The 18710-nt window shown below is 46.5% G+C and overlaps 2 protein-coding genes across 2 annotated transcripts in view; both read left to right on the forward strand.

Moving 5' to 3' along the window:
* The window catches only part of LOC144486996 (dehydrogenase/reductase SDR family member 1-like), a 146408-nt gene that overhangs the window by 1639 nt on the left and 126059 nt on the right, over positions 1 to 18710 (forward strand). The window lies entirely within an intron of this gene.
* On the forward strand, positions 1339 to 12580 carry LOC144486998 (uncharacterized). Its single transcript, XM_078205040.1, has 4 exons — positions 1339 to 2700; positions 5267 to 5268; positions 10702 to 10800; positions 11221 to 12580. The coding sequence occupies exons 1-4, from the start codon at positions 1339 to 1341 to the stop codon at positions 11633 to 11635; spliced, it is 1878 nt and encodes a 625-aa protein (XP_078061166.1). The 3' UTR covers positions 11636 to 12580.

The following is an 18710-nucleotide window of genomic DNA, read 5'->3' on the forward strand; positions in this document are numbered from 1 at the left end:
TTGTACCTGAGATAATATTGCGATTTTCTATCGTGATGGATTTTGGATACTTTTTCTTAAACAGGGGGTTAGAAAGGGAAGATTTACACACAAGCTCAAACCAAGAGTTGTCTCTTCTGATATGGGCTTTCTGAATGGGATAAGTAGGTAGATGTGAATGGAATGTTTCCACTTGTTGGTGTTTCTAATACTGGGAACCATGAACAGACAACAGAGACGAATAAATCAAACAGGAGGAGTTATTTATTTCTTGTTAGAATATGGAACTCACCGCGACTGGAAGTGGTTGAGACAAATACTTTAGATGCTTTAAAAAGGAAACCAGATGAGAACATGAGAGAAAAGGGATTAAAAAGTTGAGCTGAAAAGCTGAGTTGAGGTGAGCAGAATGAGAGGAGATTTGTGTGGATTAGAAATTCCAGTACAGATCAGGGGTGGGGTGGCGGCGGAGGCAGTGGTACAGTGGAACTATCACTGGACTAGCAACCCAGAGACCCAGGATAATGTTCTGGGGACCTAGGTTCGAATCCCAGCACAGCAGATGGTGAAATTTAAATTCAATTAAAAGTCTGATGATGACCATGAAACCATTGTTGATTTTCGTAAAAACCCATCTGGTTCACTGATGTCCTTTAAGGATGGAAATCTGCCGTCCTTAACTGGTCTGGCCTACATGTAACCCACAGCAATGTGGTTGACTTTCAAATGCCCTGTGAAATGGAGGGCAGTTGGGGATGGGCAATAAATGCTGTCCCAGTCAGTGACGCCCACACCCCGTTAAAAATGAATTTAAAAATTAGACTGGCCTGTTTGTGTTTTGTGTATCTCATGTATTCATAGAATCTCTACAGTGCAGAACGAGGCCTTTCAGACCATCCCACCCAGGCTATTCCCGTAACCCCACATATTTACCCCGCTAATCTCCCTAACCTACATATCTGGGACAGAAAGGGGCAACCACCTAACCTGAACATCTTTGGAGAGTGGGAGGGAACCGGAGCACCCGGAGGAAACCCACACAGACACGAGGAGAATGTGCAAACTCCATACAGACAGGTAACCAAGGCCACAATCGAACCCAGGTCCCTGGTGCTGTGAGGCAGGAGTACGAACCACTGTGCCATCCATGTAATTCTTTGTAAACTGATTTTGCAGGAAATTGAAGGGAAGGATTTGCAGTCTGGATGATCGAATCTCACGTCTGACAGAGTCAATCGGTTCATCGGGATCTGAAAATTTGTGCATCTGAAGGGATTTAATTGACCATCTCAGCAGGAAGCTGGTGAGAATCCGTTCATCTGCTCCTCCTGTGGGGAGGGATTGATACAGCTGGAAAACATGCTGACACGACAGCGAGCTCACAACAGTGAGAGTTCATTCACCTGCTCCGTGTGTGGGAAGAAATTCATGTGTTCGTCCAACCTGCTGGCTCACCAACTCGATCACATTGATGAGAAGCCTCTTCAAAGCTCTGATTCTGGGGACAGTGTCGAGACCTCTGAGGAACAGGCCCAACACCAGCGAGTTCACACTGACAAGAGACCGTTCAGCTGCTCCCACTGCGGGAAGAGGTTCAGCCAGTCCTCCCGCCTTGCAGAGCACCAGCTCCTTCACACACACGAGAGACCGTTCAGCTGCTCTCACTGTGGGGAGTCGTTCAGCGACTCAGTGCATCTCACTGAGCATCAACAAGTTCACACCAAGGACAGGCCATTCAGCTGCTCCCAGTGTGGGAAGAGATTCACTCAGTCCTCCCACTGCACCGTTCACCAACTGGTTCATTCTCAGAAGAGACATTTTAAATGCTTTAAATGTGAGAAGACCTTCAAAAGAAGGATTAGTCTGCTGAGACACCAGGGCACTCACACCGGGGAGAGGCCGTACCCCTGTTCTGTTTGTGGGAAGAGATTCGCTCATTCATCTCATCTTCTGACACACAAGCGAGTTCACACTGGGGAGAGGCCTTTCCTCTGCTCCCTGTGTGGGAAGAGATTCACTCGATTTTCACGCCTTTTGACACACAAGAGTATTCACACTGGAGGGAAACCATTCACCTCCTCAATGTGTAGAAAGGAAGAAGTTCAATCAACTGACCAGCTGACACACCAGCAAGTTCACACTGGGGAGAAGCTGTTCACCTGCTCGGTGTGTGGGAAGGAATTCACTCGGTCTCACTATCTTCTGAGGCACCGGCGAGTTCACACTGGGGAGAGGCCATTCCTCTGCTCCGTGTGTGGGAAGATGTTTCCTTGTTCATCCCAGCTTGTGATGCACGAGCGTGTTCACACAGGGGAGAGGCCTTACGCTTGCCCTGTGTGCGGGAAAGCATTTGCTTCTTCACAACACCTGCTGAAACATCGGCCTGTTCACACCGGGGAGAGGGCGTTCATCTGCTCCGAGTGTGGGAAGGCTTTCACCGAGTCATCCAGCCTCCGGACACACCGCCGCACTCACACCGGGGAGAAGCCATTCTCTTGCTCCATTTGTGGCAAGAGATTCACTCAGTCGTCTGGCCTGCTGAGACACCAATACATTCACACAGGGGACAGGCCGTTCACCTGCTCTGTGTGTGGGAAGGGATTCACTGATCCATCCCGCCTGCAGACACACCAGCGAGTTCACACCGGGGAGAAGCCGTTCACCTGCTCTGTGTGTGGGAAGGGATACACTCAGGTATCCAGCCTGCAGAGACACCAGCGAGTTCACACTGCGACAGAACCGTTCACCTGCTCCCTGTGTGGGAAGGGATTCACTGATCCATCCCGCCTGCAGAGACACCAGCGAGTTCACACTGGGGCAAAACCTTTCAACTGCTCCATGTGTGGGAAGGGATTTAATCAGTATTACAGCCTGCTGAAACATAGACGACTTCATGTGTGACCGGCAAAGTTGGATTCTGTTGTTTCTGCGCCCTGAGATAAACAATAACAATTGGATGAATAGGGGAGGCAGTGGCACAGTGGAATTATCACTGGGCTCAGGGTAAGGCTCTGGGGACCCAGGTTCGAATCCCACCACAGGCAATGGTGAAATTTGAATTCAATTAAAATCTCGAATTAAAAGTCTAATGACAAACCTTAACCATTGTTGATCGTCATCAAAACCACTCTGGTTCAGTCATGTCCTTTAGGAAAGGAAACCTGCCATCCTTACCTGGTCTGGCCTACATGTGACTCCAGACCCACAGCAATGTGGTTGACTCTCAAATGCCTTCTGAAATGGAGGGCAGTTAGAGATGGGCAAGAAATGCTGGCCCAGCCAGTGACGCCTATATCCAGTAAAAATGAATTTAAAAAAGTTCCTCAGTATCTCGGTAACCTCCTCCAGCCCCACAACACTCTGTGTAAATACAAGTTGTTGATGATTATGCCCTGAGATAGAAAATGTGAACCCGATTCCCCTCGTCCGCCAACACAGCAACTTCTTCACAAAAATTGAAGCACATGGGATTGGGGCGAATGTATTGAGATTGAAAACTTGTTGGCAGACAGTAAATAGAGTAAGACTAAACAGGTCTTTTTCCAACTGGCAGGCAGTGATTATTGGGGTAATGCAGGATCAGTGCTGAGACCCCAGCTAGTCACCTGCCTGGGTCTTCTGTTTTTTTCCCCCTGTTTATTATGCATAATTTTTAAATTGTTGCTTCTTAATATTCTGATTTAAAACCATGGATAAACTCAAACCACTTTTGGATAACCTGTGACTCCCTGATCAAGAATCTTACCGACCACTGCATGCCATTCTGGTCACCGTATTATAAAAAAGATATCTCGGCACTGGAGAAGGGTACAGAGATGATTTTTAATGATGATATCAGAAATGTAGAAAACAGCTCACCATCACCTTCTCAAGGTCAATCAGAGGTGAGCAATAAATGCTGGCCAAGCTCGCGATGTCCACATCCCATAAATGATTTTTAAACTGTGTGTTTGGTTATCCATCAGGAAAGGATTGACACGCTCACGCTTTCTTGAAAAATTAAGGCTGAGGAGTAACCTAATAGAGGGCTTCAAAATTATAAAAGGTTTTGAAATAATGTTTCTTCTTTTGGAGAAAGGCAAAACTGGAGACCATCAATACAAGACAGTCGCCAAGAAACCCAATAGGAAATCCAAGATAAATTTCTCCACCCAAAGAGTGGTGAGAATATGGAAATCATGACCACAGGGAGTGAAATGAACAGTATCGATGTCTTTCAGGGGAAGCTCAACAAGTATTTGTGTGTGATTTTATAACTCATTCAGGATTTATTTCAAAAAATCTAAGAACAATAAAGTAACAGGAGATATTTTGAGGCATCTGAGAGTGTGTGTGTGTGTGTGAGGGTGTCTGTGAGTGTGTGTGTGTAAGGGTGTCTCTGAGTGTGTGTGTTACTTCTCATTGGTTTCACACCAACCTTCCTCTTTCTGAGCAGACATTCTGGCCCCTGATAAACCCATTGAGTAATTTGAATGGTACAATTCAGAGATTCTTCATCCAGGGTGAAACCACAGGCTGTCTGTGTGCTGTGTAAAACCAGACATCTACACAACCTAATCCCACTTCTGGAACAACGTGAAGTGACTACAATTTTCCAGATTGATTTCTTTGCTCTCAATATTCTTTCAGATAGTTCATAAATTCCATGAGTACGTTATCCTTTAACACACCTGTGTGACCAGTTTAAATACTACCCTCACTCTGACCAACATATAGCAATGGGATTGTTGCTATTACAGGAATCCATTCTGTAAATCTGATTCCAAGGCTCTCTGGAGTAATGCATTGATCCAGACCTTCCCACTCAACACCAATTCATATCCCCATCTGAGTTCCAGATTTTAACATGATTTTTCAAAACACAGGCAGCAGGGTGGCACAGTGATCAGCAGCGCCAGGGATCTGAGTTCAATTCTGGGCTCAGGTATTACAAGTAAGCTTACATTAACACTGCAATGAAGTTACTATGAAAATCCCCTAGTCGCCACACTCGGCGCCTGTTTGGGTACACTGAAGGAGAATTTAGCACAGCCAATGCACCTAACCAGCATGTCTTTCAGACTGTGGGAGGAAACCTGAGCACCCGGAGGAAACCCATGCAGATACGGAGAGAACATGCGAACTTCACACAGACAGTCACCCAAGACCGGAATTGAACCGGATCCCTGGCACTCTGAGGTAGCAGTGCTAACCACTGTGCCACAGCTCTCTGTGTGGAGTTTGCACGTTCTCCCTGTGTCTGCATAGGTTTGCTCAGAGTGCTCCAGTTTCCTCCCACACTCCCAAGATGTGCAGGTTAGGTGGATTGGCCATGGCAAATTGCCTCTTAGTGTATGGGTTAGGGGTAAGCCGAGGAAGAGTCGGTGAGACTCGATGGGCTGACTGGCCTCTTTCTCCACTGTAGTGATTCAAGAAGAAACATTATTTAAGATCTTCGAACCTGATTCAGCATACCTCTCCCTCACAGCACATGAATTTTTCTCTCAGATCAGTTGTTCCTTTATAGTCTGTGTTGTTCTGAATGGGTGGCACGGTAGCACAGTGGTTAGCACTGCTGCTTCACAGCTCCAGGGTCCCGGGTTCGATTCTCGGCTCGGGTCACTGTCTGTGTGGAGTTTGCACATTCTCCTCGTGTCTGCGTGGGTTTACTCCGGGTGCTCCGGTTTCCTCCCACAGTCCAAAGATGTGCGGGTTAGGTTGATTGGCCAGGTTAAAAATTGCCCCTTAGAGTCCTGGGATGCGTAGGTTAGAGGGATTAGCGGGTAAATATGTGGGGGTAGGGCCTGGGTGGGATTGTGGTCGGTGCAGACTCGATGGGCCGAATGGCCTCCTTCTGCACTGTAGGGTTTCTATGATTCTATGAATGATGACAGTATTAACCTTATCCAAACCTGCCCTAACCCTCTTGTCAGTTCATTTACTGAAACAAGGGTCTGTTGTTTTAATGGTGACAATCCCCGTCTGCTCAGTTATTCCTTTAACTCAGCCCTACAATTGTTGTGAATTGCTCTCTCATGCTCCCACATTTCAGTGACAAATGTTGATCTGTTTGCTCCGAACCCACTGGGCTCCATCTGTTTAAAGCCACAAACAGAAAGGTCCAGTTTTCTCCTGGAGTTTGACACAGAGCAACTTTTAAAATGAAGGCAGCACTGCTGCCTCACAGCGCCAAAGACCCGGGTTCGATTCCCGGCTTGGGTCACTGTCTGTGTGGAGTTTGCACATTCTCCCTGTGTCTGCGTGAGTTTCCTCCGGTTTCCTCCCACAGTCTGAAAGACGTGCTGGTTAGGTGCATTGACCCGAACAGGCGCCGGAGTGTGGCGACTAGGGAAATTTTACAGTAACTTCATTGCGGTGTTAATGTAAGCCTACTTGTGACTGATAAATAAACTTTACTTTGATGCAGAGTTTCAGCCAATGAGGGAGCTCCAGGCTCTCCCCGCCATTCACTCCCATTGGTTGGAGGAACAGCCACTCCCGCTCGGTCCTCCAGCCCCGCTCCTCATTCACTCCGAGTGGTTGGAGGACCAGCCACTCCCGCTCGGTCCTCCAGCCCCGCCCCATCTTCCTATTGGTCCGGAGCTGCCGTCAATCAATCCCCGGGCATTGTGAACGGGAGCATGCGCAGTGCCGATACTGGAGCGATGTTGTTGGAGGGAAATTGACAGCGATTCAGATTCAGAAACTGGAGGTGAGCGGGAGGAATGGGGCCGGTATTTGGGTTTGAGAGTCTAAATAAACACCCTGTGTAGGCTGGGAATCCAGAACTGGCAGCTACAGATCCCCTGTTCGCATTGTTCAACCGCAGTTGCATTTCTACAGCAACTTTCAGGACCACAGGATCTCCGAAAGCATTTTACAGCCAATGAAGTAGATTTGAAGTGTAATCTAATGGATCATTATATTGTAATGGTTGGATCAGATAACATCTTACATTTACAGACTTGCATTTACATAGCATCTTACACATCCACAGTAAGTCCCAGAACATTTTACAGCCATTCTGAAGTGTAGTCACTGTTGTAATTTAGGAAATGTGGCAGCCAATTTACACACAGCAAGAGCCCACAAACAATGTCCGTTGATGTGTTTTTAGTGATGTTGATTGATAGATATCGGCCTGGACTCGGGATAATTCCCCTGCTCTTCCTCAAAATAGTGGGCATGGGATACTCAGTAATTTGATAAAGTGGATTCAACATTGGCTCAGTTGTAGGAGACAGAGGGTGATGACAGAAGGCTGCTTTAGTAACTGGAGGCCAGGGTCCAGTGGCGAGCCACTATTATCATTTATATAAATGACATAGATGACTATGTGGGGGATAGGATTGGTAGGTTTGAGGATGATACAAAGATTGGCCAGGTGAGCTGCCCAAGACCGCAAGGAACTACAAAAGGTTGTGAATGGAGCCCAATACATCACGCAAACCAGCCTCCCATCCATTGACTCTGCTACACTTTCCGCTGCCTCAGCAAAGCAGCCAGCATAATTAAGGACCCCACGCACCCTGGACATTCTCTCTTCCACCTTCTTCGTTTGGGAAAAAGATACAAAAGACTGAGGTCACGTACCAACTGACTCAAGAACAGCTTCTTCCCTGCTACTGTCTGACTTTTGAATGGACTTACCTTGCATTAAGTTGATCTTTCTCTACACCCCAGCTATGACTGTAACACTACATTCTGCACTCTCTCATTTCCTTCTCTATGAATGGTATGTTTTGTCTTATAGCGTGCAAGAAACATGTGACAATAACATCAAATCAAATCAAAATCAGTGAGGGTGAGTGTCTTGGGCTACAGGAAGATATAGACAGAATGGTCAAATGGGCAGATAAGTGGTAGGCTGAGTGTGAGGCGACACACTTTTTGGAAGGAGTAATTTGACAAGGAAAAATTCAGTGAACGGCATGACACTAGTAAGCTCTGTGGAACAAAGAGACCTGGGTGTGATTGTCTATAGATCTCTGAGGACAGAAGTGTATGTTAGTAGGCTGGTGAAAAAGGCATGTAGGACACTCGCCTTTATCAATTGAGGTATAGATTACAAAAGCAAGGAAGTCATGTTGGAGTTGCATAGAACTGTGGTGAGGTCACTGCTAGAATACTGTGTCCAGTTCTGGTCGCCACATTATAAGAAGGATGTGATTGCATTGGAGGGGGTGCAGAGGAGATTCACCAGTGAAGGTGAGTTACAGATGAGAGGGACAGTATCAAAAGAGAGAACCATTGACAATATTAGATAATGTGGGGAAGTTGGGTTATCAGTGGTTTAGAGGGTAAAGGGAGATGAAGGGGGGTCTCATGGACAAGATGAGCAGTGAGAGGGTTTGATGGGAGATAGCAGAAGAATTGGAGAAAGATGTGAGTTCAGTACTTGGAAAAAGGGAAATTTCAGAGAGAGTTTTGTCTGGTGGTCCAGTGGAAGGGAGGGAAGCAGCTGATCAAATTGTCTCAATCTTAGAGAGAAAGAAGCTCCACGAGCCCCTCACACTTGTTGTTGAAGATGAGGATGGAGGAGACAGGAGAGAGGCCCTTCAAAAGGAGAACTGGTCGGTCAAAGCCCCGCCCACCCCCACGTGGGCTTGGGTTCCGCCCCCTCGTTGTCTTCATGCGGCAGATTGACCAATGGCAACGCGTGGAGGACCAGATGGGCGCTGGTCCTCCAGCCAATCAGAGTCCGGGCCCTGTGTCAATGGCTGCATGGAGCTTCCGTTGTTGCGGCTGCTCCTCTGAGTGAAGATTGAGCTTCAGACAGACTCAAACTTCCTCCTGTCTCCTACATCTGTGAGTAAAACACTTTCTTTTCTGCCCCTTTCTATTCCTTTCCTCATTCTGGGGGATATTGGGGACTAGCAGCAACTGAAGAGTGGGTAGTGAATCCAGGGAGAGTGCAGACTCTGGAAAGGGTGGCCCAGGTCTCTCTCTCTCTCCCTCTTAAAGACATTGACATCTTTGCTCCCTCAGCTTGACTGATTTATTTGTCTGGCTAAAAAGATGGTCTCTTTCCTGATGTTCACAATTGAAGGGCTAGTTTCCCCAGGAGATGTCTGACATATAATATTGTGCACATTAATCATAGAATACTTACAGTGCAGAATGAGGCCTTTTGGCCCATTGCATCTGCACCGAACACAATCACACCCAGGTCCTATTCCCGTAACCCCTCATATTTACCCTGATAATCCCTCTGACATTGGAGTCAATTTGGCATGGCCAATCAACCTAACAAGCACATCTTTGGACTGTCAGAGGAAACCGGCGCACCCGGAGGAAGCCCATGCAGACATGGGGAGAATGTGCAAACTCCACATAGACAGTGACCCAAGGCCGGAATTGAACCCGTTCCTGGTGCTGTGAGGCAGCAGTGCTAACCACTGTGCTGCCTTAATAGAAACATAGAAAAACTACAGCACAATACAGGCCCTTCAGCCCACAAGGTTGTGCCGAACATGTCCCTACCTTAGCGATTACTAGGTTTACCTATAACCCTCGATCTTACTAAGTTCCATGTTCTGATCTATGATCCAGATGTGTCAGACTTATGATCAATAATTTCACAGATGTCACCAAAATTGATGGTGTGATAAATAGTGAGGAGCAAAGCCTCAGATTACTGCAGGATGAGGATTGGCTGGTTAGATGGAGAGAGAAAAGGCAAATGGAATTTAACCCTGGAAAGTCTGAGGTAATTCATTTTGGAAGAACAGGACAAGGGAACATATAATGAATGGTTGGACCCTAGGAAGTACAGAGGACCAGAAGACTCGAGTGGTGCATGTCCATTTTACCCTGAAGACAGCAGGACAGTGTGATGAAATGGTTAAGAAGGGATTTGGGATCCTTCCCTTTATTAGCCGAGGCATAGAATATAAGAACAAGGAGGTTACGATGGAGTTATGCAAAATGCACACAGCTAGAGTATTGTGTGCAAATCTGGTCACCACATGAGAGCACTGAAGGGAAAAGAAATGAATCCAATCTCTATATTCCACACATTTTTAGTCCAGTCATATAGACAAAAATCTGTCTGGCCGCCTGCATGGAAATTTTCAGCTCTGTGTCCAGGACAGGAAGCAGTGAGCATGGATCTGTCAATCAGCCTCAAGCAGCACCTTCAGGAGAATTGGGAGGGTGAATATTAGATACAGCAGAGTGAGAATGGAGGAAGCGTGTGTGGGAGGGAGATTTGCAGTTGTTGGGGAATGAGAGAGGAAAGAATGTTCCAGAGAAACTAAAATTGTCTGTTCTGAATTTCGATCCTGTACTGACACTGATGACTTTCGTAAACTCCTTTTATAGGATATCAGAAGGTGACAATGTACAGACAGAAATCTGGAACCAAACGTAACATCAACATCTGACAGAGTCACTCAATTCATCGGGACCTGAATATATTCGACCTTTCAATCCAGAAGGAGAAATGTTTCTCTGTTCTGTCTGCTTCAGAAGACTTTAAACAAAGACTTTAAAAGCACCAAGACACTCACAAACCTGAATGAGAGTGTTCCAGTGCACTGTGTGTGGAAAGAGCTTTAACACTGCCTGAAAATACATCGCAACATTCACAGCGGGGAGAGACTGTACCCATGTTCTGTCTGAGATTTAGCTGTTTAACCTGGAGAGTCACAAGGACAACCGCACCATGGGGAAACCGTGGAAATGTGGGGATTGTGGGAAGGGATTCAGGGTCCCATCTCTACTGGAAACTCATCGACGCAGTCACACTGGGGAGAAACCGTTCACCTGCCCTCAGTGTGAGAAGGGATTCACTGACTCATCCGCCCTACGGACGCACCAGCGAATTCACACTGGGGAGAAGCCGTTCACCTGCTCTGACTGTGGGAAGGGATTCACTCGGTTATCCAGCCTGCGTGCACACAATCTCACTCACACCAATGAGAAACCGTTTAAATGCTCTGACTGTGGGAGCAGATTCAAAAGTTCTGGAGAACTGGTGTCCCACCAGCGCATTCACACTGAGGAGAGACCATTCAGCTGCTCTCACTGCTCAAAGAGGTTTAAATGGTCATTCAGCCTGCAGATCCACCAGCGCATTCACACTGGGGAGAGACCACTCACCTGCTCTGTGTGTGAAAAGGGATTCACTCAGACATCCGCCTTGCTGCGACACCAGCGAGTTCACACTGGGGAGAGGCCATTCACCTGCACTGTGTGTGGGAAGGGATTCACTGGGTTAACATACCTGCGGACACACCAGCAAGCTCACACTGGAGAGAGGCCGTTCACCTGCTCTCAGTGTGGGAAGGGATTCAGTGCATTATCCAGCCTGCAAAGACACAAGCGAGTTCACACTGGGGACAAACCGTTCATCTGTTCTCAGTGTGGGAAGGGATTCACTCAGTTATCCCACTTGCGGACACATCAGCGAGTTCACACTGGGGCGAAACCGTTCACCTGCTCTCAGTGTGGGAAGGGATTCACTCAGTTATCCAGCCTGGAAACACACCAGCGAATTCACACTGGGGAGAGGCCATTCACGTGCTCTCAATGTCAGAAGGGATTCACTGAATCATCCGACCTGCTGAGACACCAGCGAATTCACACTGGGGAGAGGCCGTTCACCTGCTCTGTGTGTGGGAAGGGATTCAGAGTTTCATCCGCCTTGCTGAGACACCAACAAGTTCATGAATGATTAGAGAGGTTGGATTCTGCTGTTATTGTTTCTGCTCTCAATTACACCCAGGACTGCATTCTGTTCATTCTCACAGTTGGTCAATGGGGAGGGTCGGAGGGTTTCTTTCTGCTGGACTGGCCGGTCTCATGACTTTGCCTCCAGTGGGCTGATGCTCTGAGTCTTGTTGCGAATACCTGGTTTCAAATTTCACACGGATCACAGAGTGACAGGGTGTTAGGAAGTTCAGAGATATTTAGTCAGCATTTCTGTCTAAAACCCCCCAAATGCCCATCCAATTTCCTTTGTAATTGTTTATTGTCTCCACTTCCTCCACCCTCATAGGCAGTGAGTTCCAGCTCATTACCATTCGCTGCATCAAAATATTCTTCCTCACATCCCCCCCCTCCCCGTGCATTTCTGACCCCAAACCTATAACCTGTGTCCTCCTCATCCTTGTCCCATCAGCTAATGGGAACATCTTTTCTTTCTCCGTTTTATGTAAACCTGTCAGAATCCTGTCCAGCTCTATCAAATCTCCCCTCAACCTCCTTTATTCCAAGGAGAACAACCTGAGCCTGTAATCGACAATAAAGAACAAACTAATAGAATATGTTAAGACCTGAAATTAAATGGGAATGTTTAATTTCTGTTTTGAAGATATTGTGAATATATTGTCCTGGAAAATAAAGAAATTGGAATAACTCAGCTTGGGTGTGGTTGAATGGAATATATCAATGTGGAATCTGGGTTCATTCCAGTGAAAGTCTGGAATGCGTCATTGGGATGAATAAGTTTATCACTTTCTCTGGGAGTCCATTGTTAGAGGGGGTTAGAGTCATAGAGGTTTACAGCATGGAAACAGGCCCCTCGGCCCAACCTGTCCATGCCACCCTTTTTTATAGCCCTAAGCTTGTTGCAATTGGCCCATATCCCTCTGTACCCATCGTACCCATGTAACTGTCTAAATGCTTTTGAAAGACAAAATTGTATCCACCTCTACTACTACCTCTGGCAGCTCGTTCCAGACACTCACCACCCTCTGTGTGAAAAAATTGCCCTTCTGGACCCTTTTGTATTTCTCCCCTCTCACCTTAAACCTATGCCCTCTAGTTTTAGACTGCCCTACCTTTGGGAAAAGATATTGACTATCTAGCTGATCTATGCCCCTCATTATTTTATAGACCTCTATAAGATCACTCCTCAGTCTTCTACGCTCCAGAGAAAAAAGTCCCAGTTTATCCTGCCTCTCCTCATAACTCAAACCATCAAGTCCCGGTAACATCCGAGTAAATCTTTTCTGCACTCTTTCTAGTTTAATAATATCCTTTCTATAATAGGGTGACCAGAACTGTACACAGTATTCCAAGTGTGGCTTTACCAATTTCTTGTACAACTTCAACAAGACGTCCCAACTCCTGTATTCAATGTTTTGACCAATGAAACCAAGCATGCTGAATGCCTTCTTCACCACTCTGTCCACCTGTGACTCCACTTTCAAGGAGCTATGAACCTGTACTTCTAGATCTCTTTGTTCTGTAACTTTCCCCAACACCCTACCATTAACTGAGTAAGTCCTGCCCTGGTTCAATCTACCAAAATGCATCACCTTGCATTTATCTAAATTAAACTCCATCTGCCATTCATCAGCCCACTGGCCCAATTGATCAATATTCTGTTACAATCCGAGATAACCTTCTTCACTGTCCATGATGCCACCAATCTTGATGTCATCTGCAAACTTACTAACCATGCCTCCTAAATTCTCATCCACATCATTAATATAAATGATAAATAACAGTGGACGCAACACCAATCCTTGAGGCACACCGCTGGTCACAGGCCTCCAGTTTGAAAAACAACTCTCTAAAACCACTCTCTGGCTTCTGTCATCAAGCCAATTTTGTATCCGTTTAGCTACCTCACCCTGGGTTCAGGACAACCTGGGACTAAAAAGACTAATCGATCAGAATAGATAAATTTAAAGTGAATATATAATAGGAGAATCACAAAGAACGTGGAGTTACAAATGTACTGTTTGCAGAGAAATACATATAACCACTGTTAGAGAATGTAAACATATTTTTAAAAACATTATATTCTGTATTAAAATCATACACTTTGACTATGACACTCTGAGGCATGATGGTATATAACTATGTAAGAAGAACCACATTCTTTGAAAACAATAGCTACTGAGCGAAGCAAAAATAAACTCGCATCAGTGTGGGCTCCAGTCAATACAAGCTTCCCAGACAATTGAATGAATGAGAGCATACAGTTTCCTGTTAAAGAGTTTCCAGGACAGTTTTCTGATAAGGAGTTGCTCAGAGAGAGTGGAAATAACCTTTGAACTCTATGGACCGATGTATTCTCAAGCTGCTGGAGAGTGAAATGTCGTTGGCCAAGGTAAATGATCTACACTAATAATGATTGGCTCACATCCGGCTGGGTAAGCAGAGTGGGTACGCAAATGATTTTTGAAAGTTGCATACTTTTGGCAGCAATGTAATTTAGAATAGTTTGGGCTGCCCCAAGTTATTCTCCTAAGCCCCTGGACCAGGCATAGGCACTAAAGTAGGTTTCCAACCAGAATTACTGTCCCCATGAGTTCTTTGTATTAGCTGAGTTGTAAATCAGTGAAAGCCAGCATAATACTTGGTCTCTGAAACGCTCGAACATCCATGAACTTTGTTTCAAAGAAATCATAGAAAACCCTACAGTACAGAAAGAGGCCATTCGGCCCATCGGGTCTGCACCGACCACAATCCCACCCAGGTCCTATCCCCATATCCCTACATATTTACCCACTAATCCCTCTAATTTACGCATCCCAGGACACTAAGGGCAATTTTTTTGGCATGGCCAATCAACCTAACCCACACATCTTTGGACTGTGGGAGGAAACCAGAGCACCCGGAGGAAACCCACGCAGACACGAGGAGAATGTGCAAACTCCACACAGACAGTGACCCAAGCCGGGAATCGAACCCAGGCCCCTGGAGCTGTGAAGCAGCAGTGCTAACCACTGTGCTACCGTGCCGCTCTTAAATCTACATTTGAAAGCCCGGCCACTACATGAAATACCAGCAGCAAAACAGGCGGAGATAAGAAAGACAGACACTCATTTTGATCTTTTCATCAACATATCTGAGAGTTAAGAATGTGTGACATGATTTTGGGATACCAGAGTGAGTGTGCAGATGTGATTTGTTACATGTGAAAAATAACAAGCCTAAATTCATGGTGAGATGGAGTGAAGAGCGGGTCCCAAACACACACAGCTACTTGAGACACAGCAGGAGATGAAATGGTTAATGTGGCCAGGGGATTGAGACAACATTGTGACATCATCAAGGCATTGACACACACTCCAGAGAGAAACTGAGTTCAAAACAATCAGGGTCCAATTAAACACACTGCACATGCTCACAAAGTGAGGGAAATTAAAATAAAATGGATAATATAATGGATTGGGACAATTAAGGGCTTGGGAGAAATAATACTGAGTAAGAACTGTCCACAAGTTGGATAGGGGTAAAGAGAGCTGGAGAATCTTTTACATTTTTTATGGACTCGCAACCCAGAACTGACAGCGCTCCTTCAGGAGTAGGAAAGGTCGAGTAGATGTGACCCCAGGCGGGACAGGAACAGAACTGGAAAATAACGAAGTGGAATTGAAATTGTCTAAATGACTGGACTGACAATGTGTGGAATGTACAGACTGGGGGAACAATGGGTGGGGGCGGGGCTCCCGGGTCCGCGCGCCTGAACCCGGAGACGTCACCGCGGAGCAGAGTGATTGCTATTGGCTGATTCAGGCAGGGCTCCATTGTGCCATCACAATGACTCAGAGGGGCGTTCCCAGCACACACTGTCCCATTGGCAGCAATATCACTGGTTACAGAAGCAGCACACTGTGGATTGGACACCAGCTCAGCGCGGCTGGCGGTCAAAGCCCCGCCCACCCCCACGTGGGCTCGGGTTCCGCCCCCTCATTGTCTACATGCGGCAGATTGACAAATGGCAACGCGTGGAGGACCGGATGGGCGCTGGTCCTCCAGCCAATCAGAGTCCGGCCCCTGTGTCAATGACCGCGCGGAGCTTCCTGTGGACATGAATGTGGGGGTTCGATCAGTAAGTTTGCTGATGATACAAAAATTGGTGATGTGGTAAATAGCGAGGAGGAAAGCCTTAGATTACAGGATGATGTGGACGAGCTGGTTAGATGGGCAGAATAGTGGCAAATGTAATTTAACCCTGAAATGTCTGAGGTGATGCATTTTGGAAGGACTAACAAGGCAAGGGAACAGATAATGAACAATAGGACGCCAGGAAGTACAGAGGACCAGAGGGACCTTGGGGTGCATGTCCATAGGACCCTGAAGACAGCAGGACAGATTGATAAACTGGTTAAGAAGGGATATGGGATACTTGTCTTTTTTAGCCAAGGCATCAAATATTACAGCAGGCAGGTTATGATTGAGTGTATAAAATGCTGGAGTACTGTCTGCAGTTCGGGTCGCCACACTTTAGGAAGGATGTGATTGCACTGGAGAAGGTGCAGAGGAGATTCACCAGGATGCTGCCTGGGCTGGAACGTGTCAGTCATGAAGAGAGGCTAGTTAGGCTCGAATTGGTCTCCCTAAAGCAGAGAAGGCTGAGGGGGGGCCTGATTGAGATGTACAAAAATATGAACGCTCAGTTCACTGACCTTTAGTAGCTGGGTCAATATCCAGAGACATGGATTTAAGTGAGGGGCAGGAGAGTTAGAGGGGATTTATGGGAAACAATTTTCACCCAGAGGGTGGTGGGAATCGGGAACTCACTGCCTGATGGGGGGGGGGGGGGGGGGGCAGGGGGAGGTGGGAACGCTCAACATTAAGAAGCATTTAGATAAGTATTTGAAATGTCATAACATATAAGGCTGCTCCTGACCAAGTGGTGAAAGGTGGGATTAGAACAGATTGGTGCTTGAGAGCTGGCACAAATACGATGGGTCAAAGGGCCTCTTGCTGTGTTTTAAAACTCTGAGGACAGAATTATGACAGTGTGGTTATGTGTTAAATATTGGATGGTTCTATAATAAAGTACATTTATTATTATTTCTTGTCTTGTAATATAGTACTGTAGCTATGTTATATATTTCCAGTCAGAGCCATTATAGCACAGGGGGAGTCCATTGGACAATTCAAGGCCCTGCTGACTCTCTGTCGAGCAATTCTGTCAGTCTGGAGAGGGTCCCATTCTGTACTCCTGCAGCACCCATCCAATCTCATTGAGAAATTACTGACCATCTCTGCTTGACTACCCTCACAGGCAGCAAGTTCAGGAGCATGACTAATCACAACCCCCATATCTTAACCAACTTACAGATTTAGGGGAATGAGTGGGGAAAGAATGTTCTATAGAAACTAGAATTATCTGTTCTGAATTTTGATCCTGTAGTGACTGTGATGTCTGCTGCAAACTCCTTTTATAGGATATCAGAAGGTTAGGATCCATTGACAGAATCCCAAATCATGCGCCACGTCAAGATTTGACAGTCGCTCAATTCATCTGGACCTGAATACCATCGGCCTTTGCATCTAGAAGGAGAAATGTTTCTCTATTCTGTCTGCTTCAGAAGGCGTTAAATGTCAGTGTGACTGGAAAAGCACCAACGCACACACACACCTGAGTGAGAGTGTTCCAGTGCACTGACTGTGGAAAGAGCTTTAACCAGTTATATAGCCTGAAAATACATCACAGCTTTCACAGTGGGCAGAGACTGTACCCGTGTTCTGTGTGAGATTTAACTGATTGTTTAACCTGGAGAGTCACAAGGACACCCGAACCATGGAGAAACCATGGAAATGTGGGGACTGTGGGAAGGGATTCAGATTCCCATCTCGGCTGGAAATTCATCGACGTATTCACACTGAGGAGTGGCCATTCACCTGCTCTGTGTGTGGCATGGGATTCACTTATTTCTCCAAGCTGTTGAACCACAAAGTCACTCACACTAATGAGAGACCCTTTAAATGCTCCGACTGTGGGAGCAGCTTCAAAAGGGCGCAGGAACTGCTGAGACACGAGCGAATTCACACTGAGGAGAAACCATTCAGCTGCTCTCAATGCTCAAAGAGATTTAGATCAACATCCAACCTGCAGGAACACCAGCGAGTTCACACCAGTGAGAGACCCTTTAAATGCTCCGACTGTGGGAGTGAATTCAAAAGGTCTCAGGATCTGAGGGACCACCAGCACATTCACACCGAGGAGAGACCATTCAGCTGCTCTCACTGCACAAAGAGGTTTAGAACGTCATCCCACCTGCAGAGACACCAGCGAATTCACACTGGGGAGAAACCATTCACCTGCTCTGTGTGTGGGAAGGGATTCACTGATTCATTCAACCTGCGGGAACACCAGCGAACTCACATTGGGGAGAGGCCATTTATCTGCTGTGTGTGTGGAAAGGGATTCACCCGGGCATCCAGCCTGCTGACACACCAGCGGGTTTACACCGGGGAGGGGCTGTTTACCTGCTCTCACTGTGGGAAGGGATTCACTCAGTTATCCAGACTGCAGGTACACGTTCGAGTTCACACTGGGGAGAGACCATTCACCTGCTCTGTATGTGGAAAGGGATTCACTCAGTCAACATTCCTGCAGAGACACCAGCGAGTTCACAAGTGATGACAGGGGTTGGATTCTGCTGTTATTGCTGCTGTTAATCACATCCAGGACTGAACCATGTTCATTCTGACAGTTGGTGAAGTGGGAGGGTCGGAGGGTTTCTTTCTGCTGGACTGGCCGGTCTCACAACTTTGCTTCCAGTGGGCTGATGCTCTTTGAGCCTGGGAGAGCACATTTCCACTGAAATGATCCACAAAAACTGATAAAGGACATTTATTTAATCCTGGATAGTAAATAGTGTTTTTCCTACCACTGCAGGTAGATCTAAAATAAATACAGAAAGAACTGGAAAAACGCAGCAGCTCTGGCAGCATCTGTGGAGAGAGAAACAGAGTTAATGTTTCACATCCAATGTAACTCTACTTCAGAACTAAAGAGAGGGAGAAATGTGATGGGTTTGATGCTGCTGAGAAGG

The sequence above is a fragment of the Mustelus asterias genome, unplaced genomic scaffold (assembly GCF_964213995.1).
Source record: "Mustelus asterias unplaced genomic scaffold, sMusAst1.hap1.1 HAP1_SCAFFOLD_551, whole genome shotgun sequence".
NCBI classification, from domain to species: Eukaryota; Metazoa; Chordata; class Chondrichthyes; order Carcharhiniformes; family Triakidae; genus Mustelus; species Mustelus asterias.

What these genes read in the sequence shown, in the direction of transcription:
- LOC144486998 (XM_078205040.1), top strand. Translation starts at nt 1,339, where the DNA reads ATGCTGACACGACAGCGAGCTCACAACAGTGAGAGTTCATTCACCTGC. An exon ending in CGAATTCACACTGGGGAGAA is followed by an intron (nt 10,801 to 11,220) that starts GCCGTTCACCTG and finishes CACTGGAGAGAG; the next exon opens with GCCGTTCACCTGCTCTCAGT.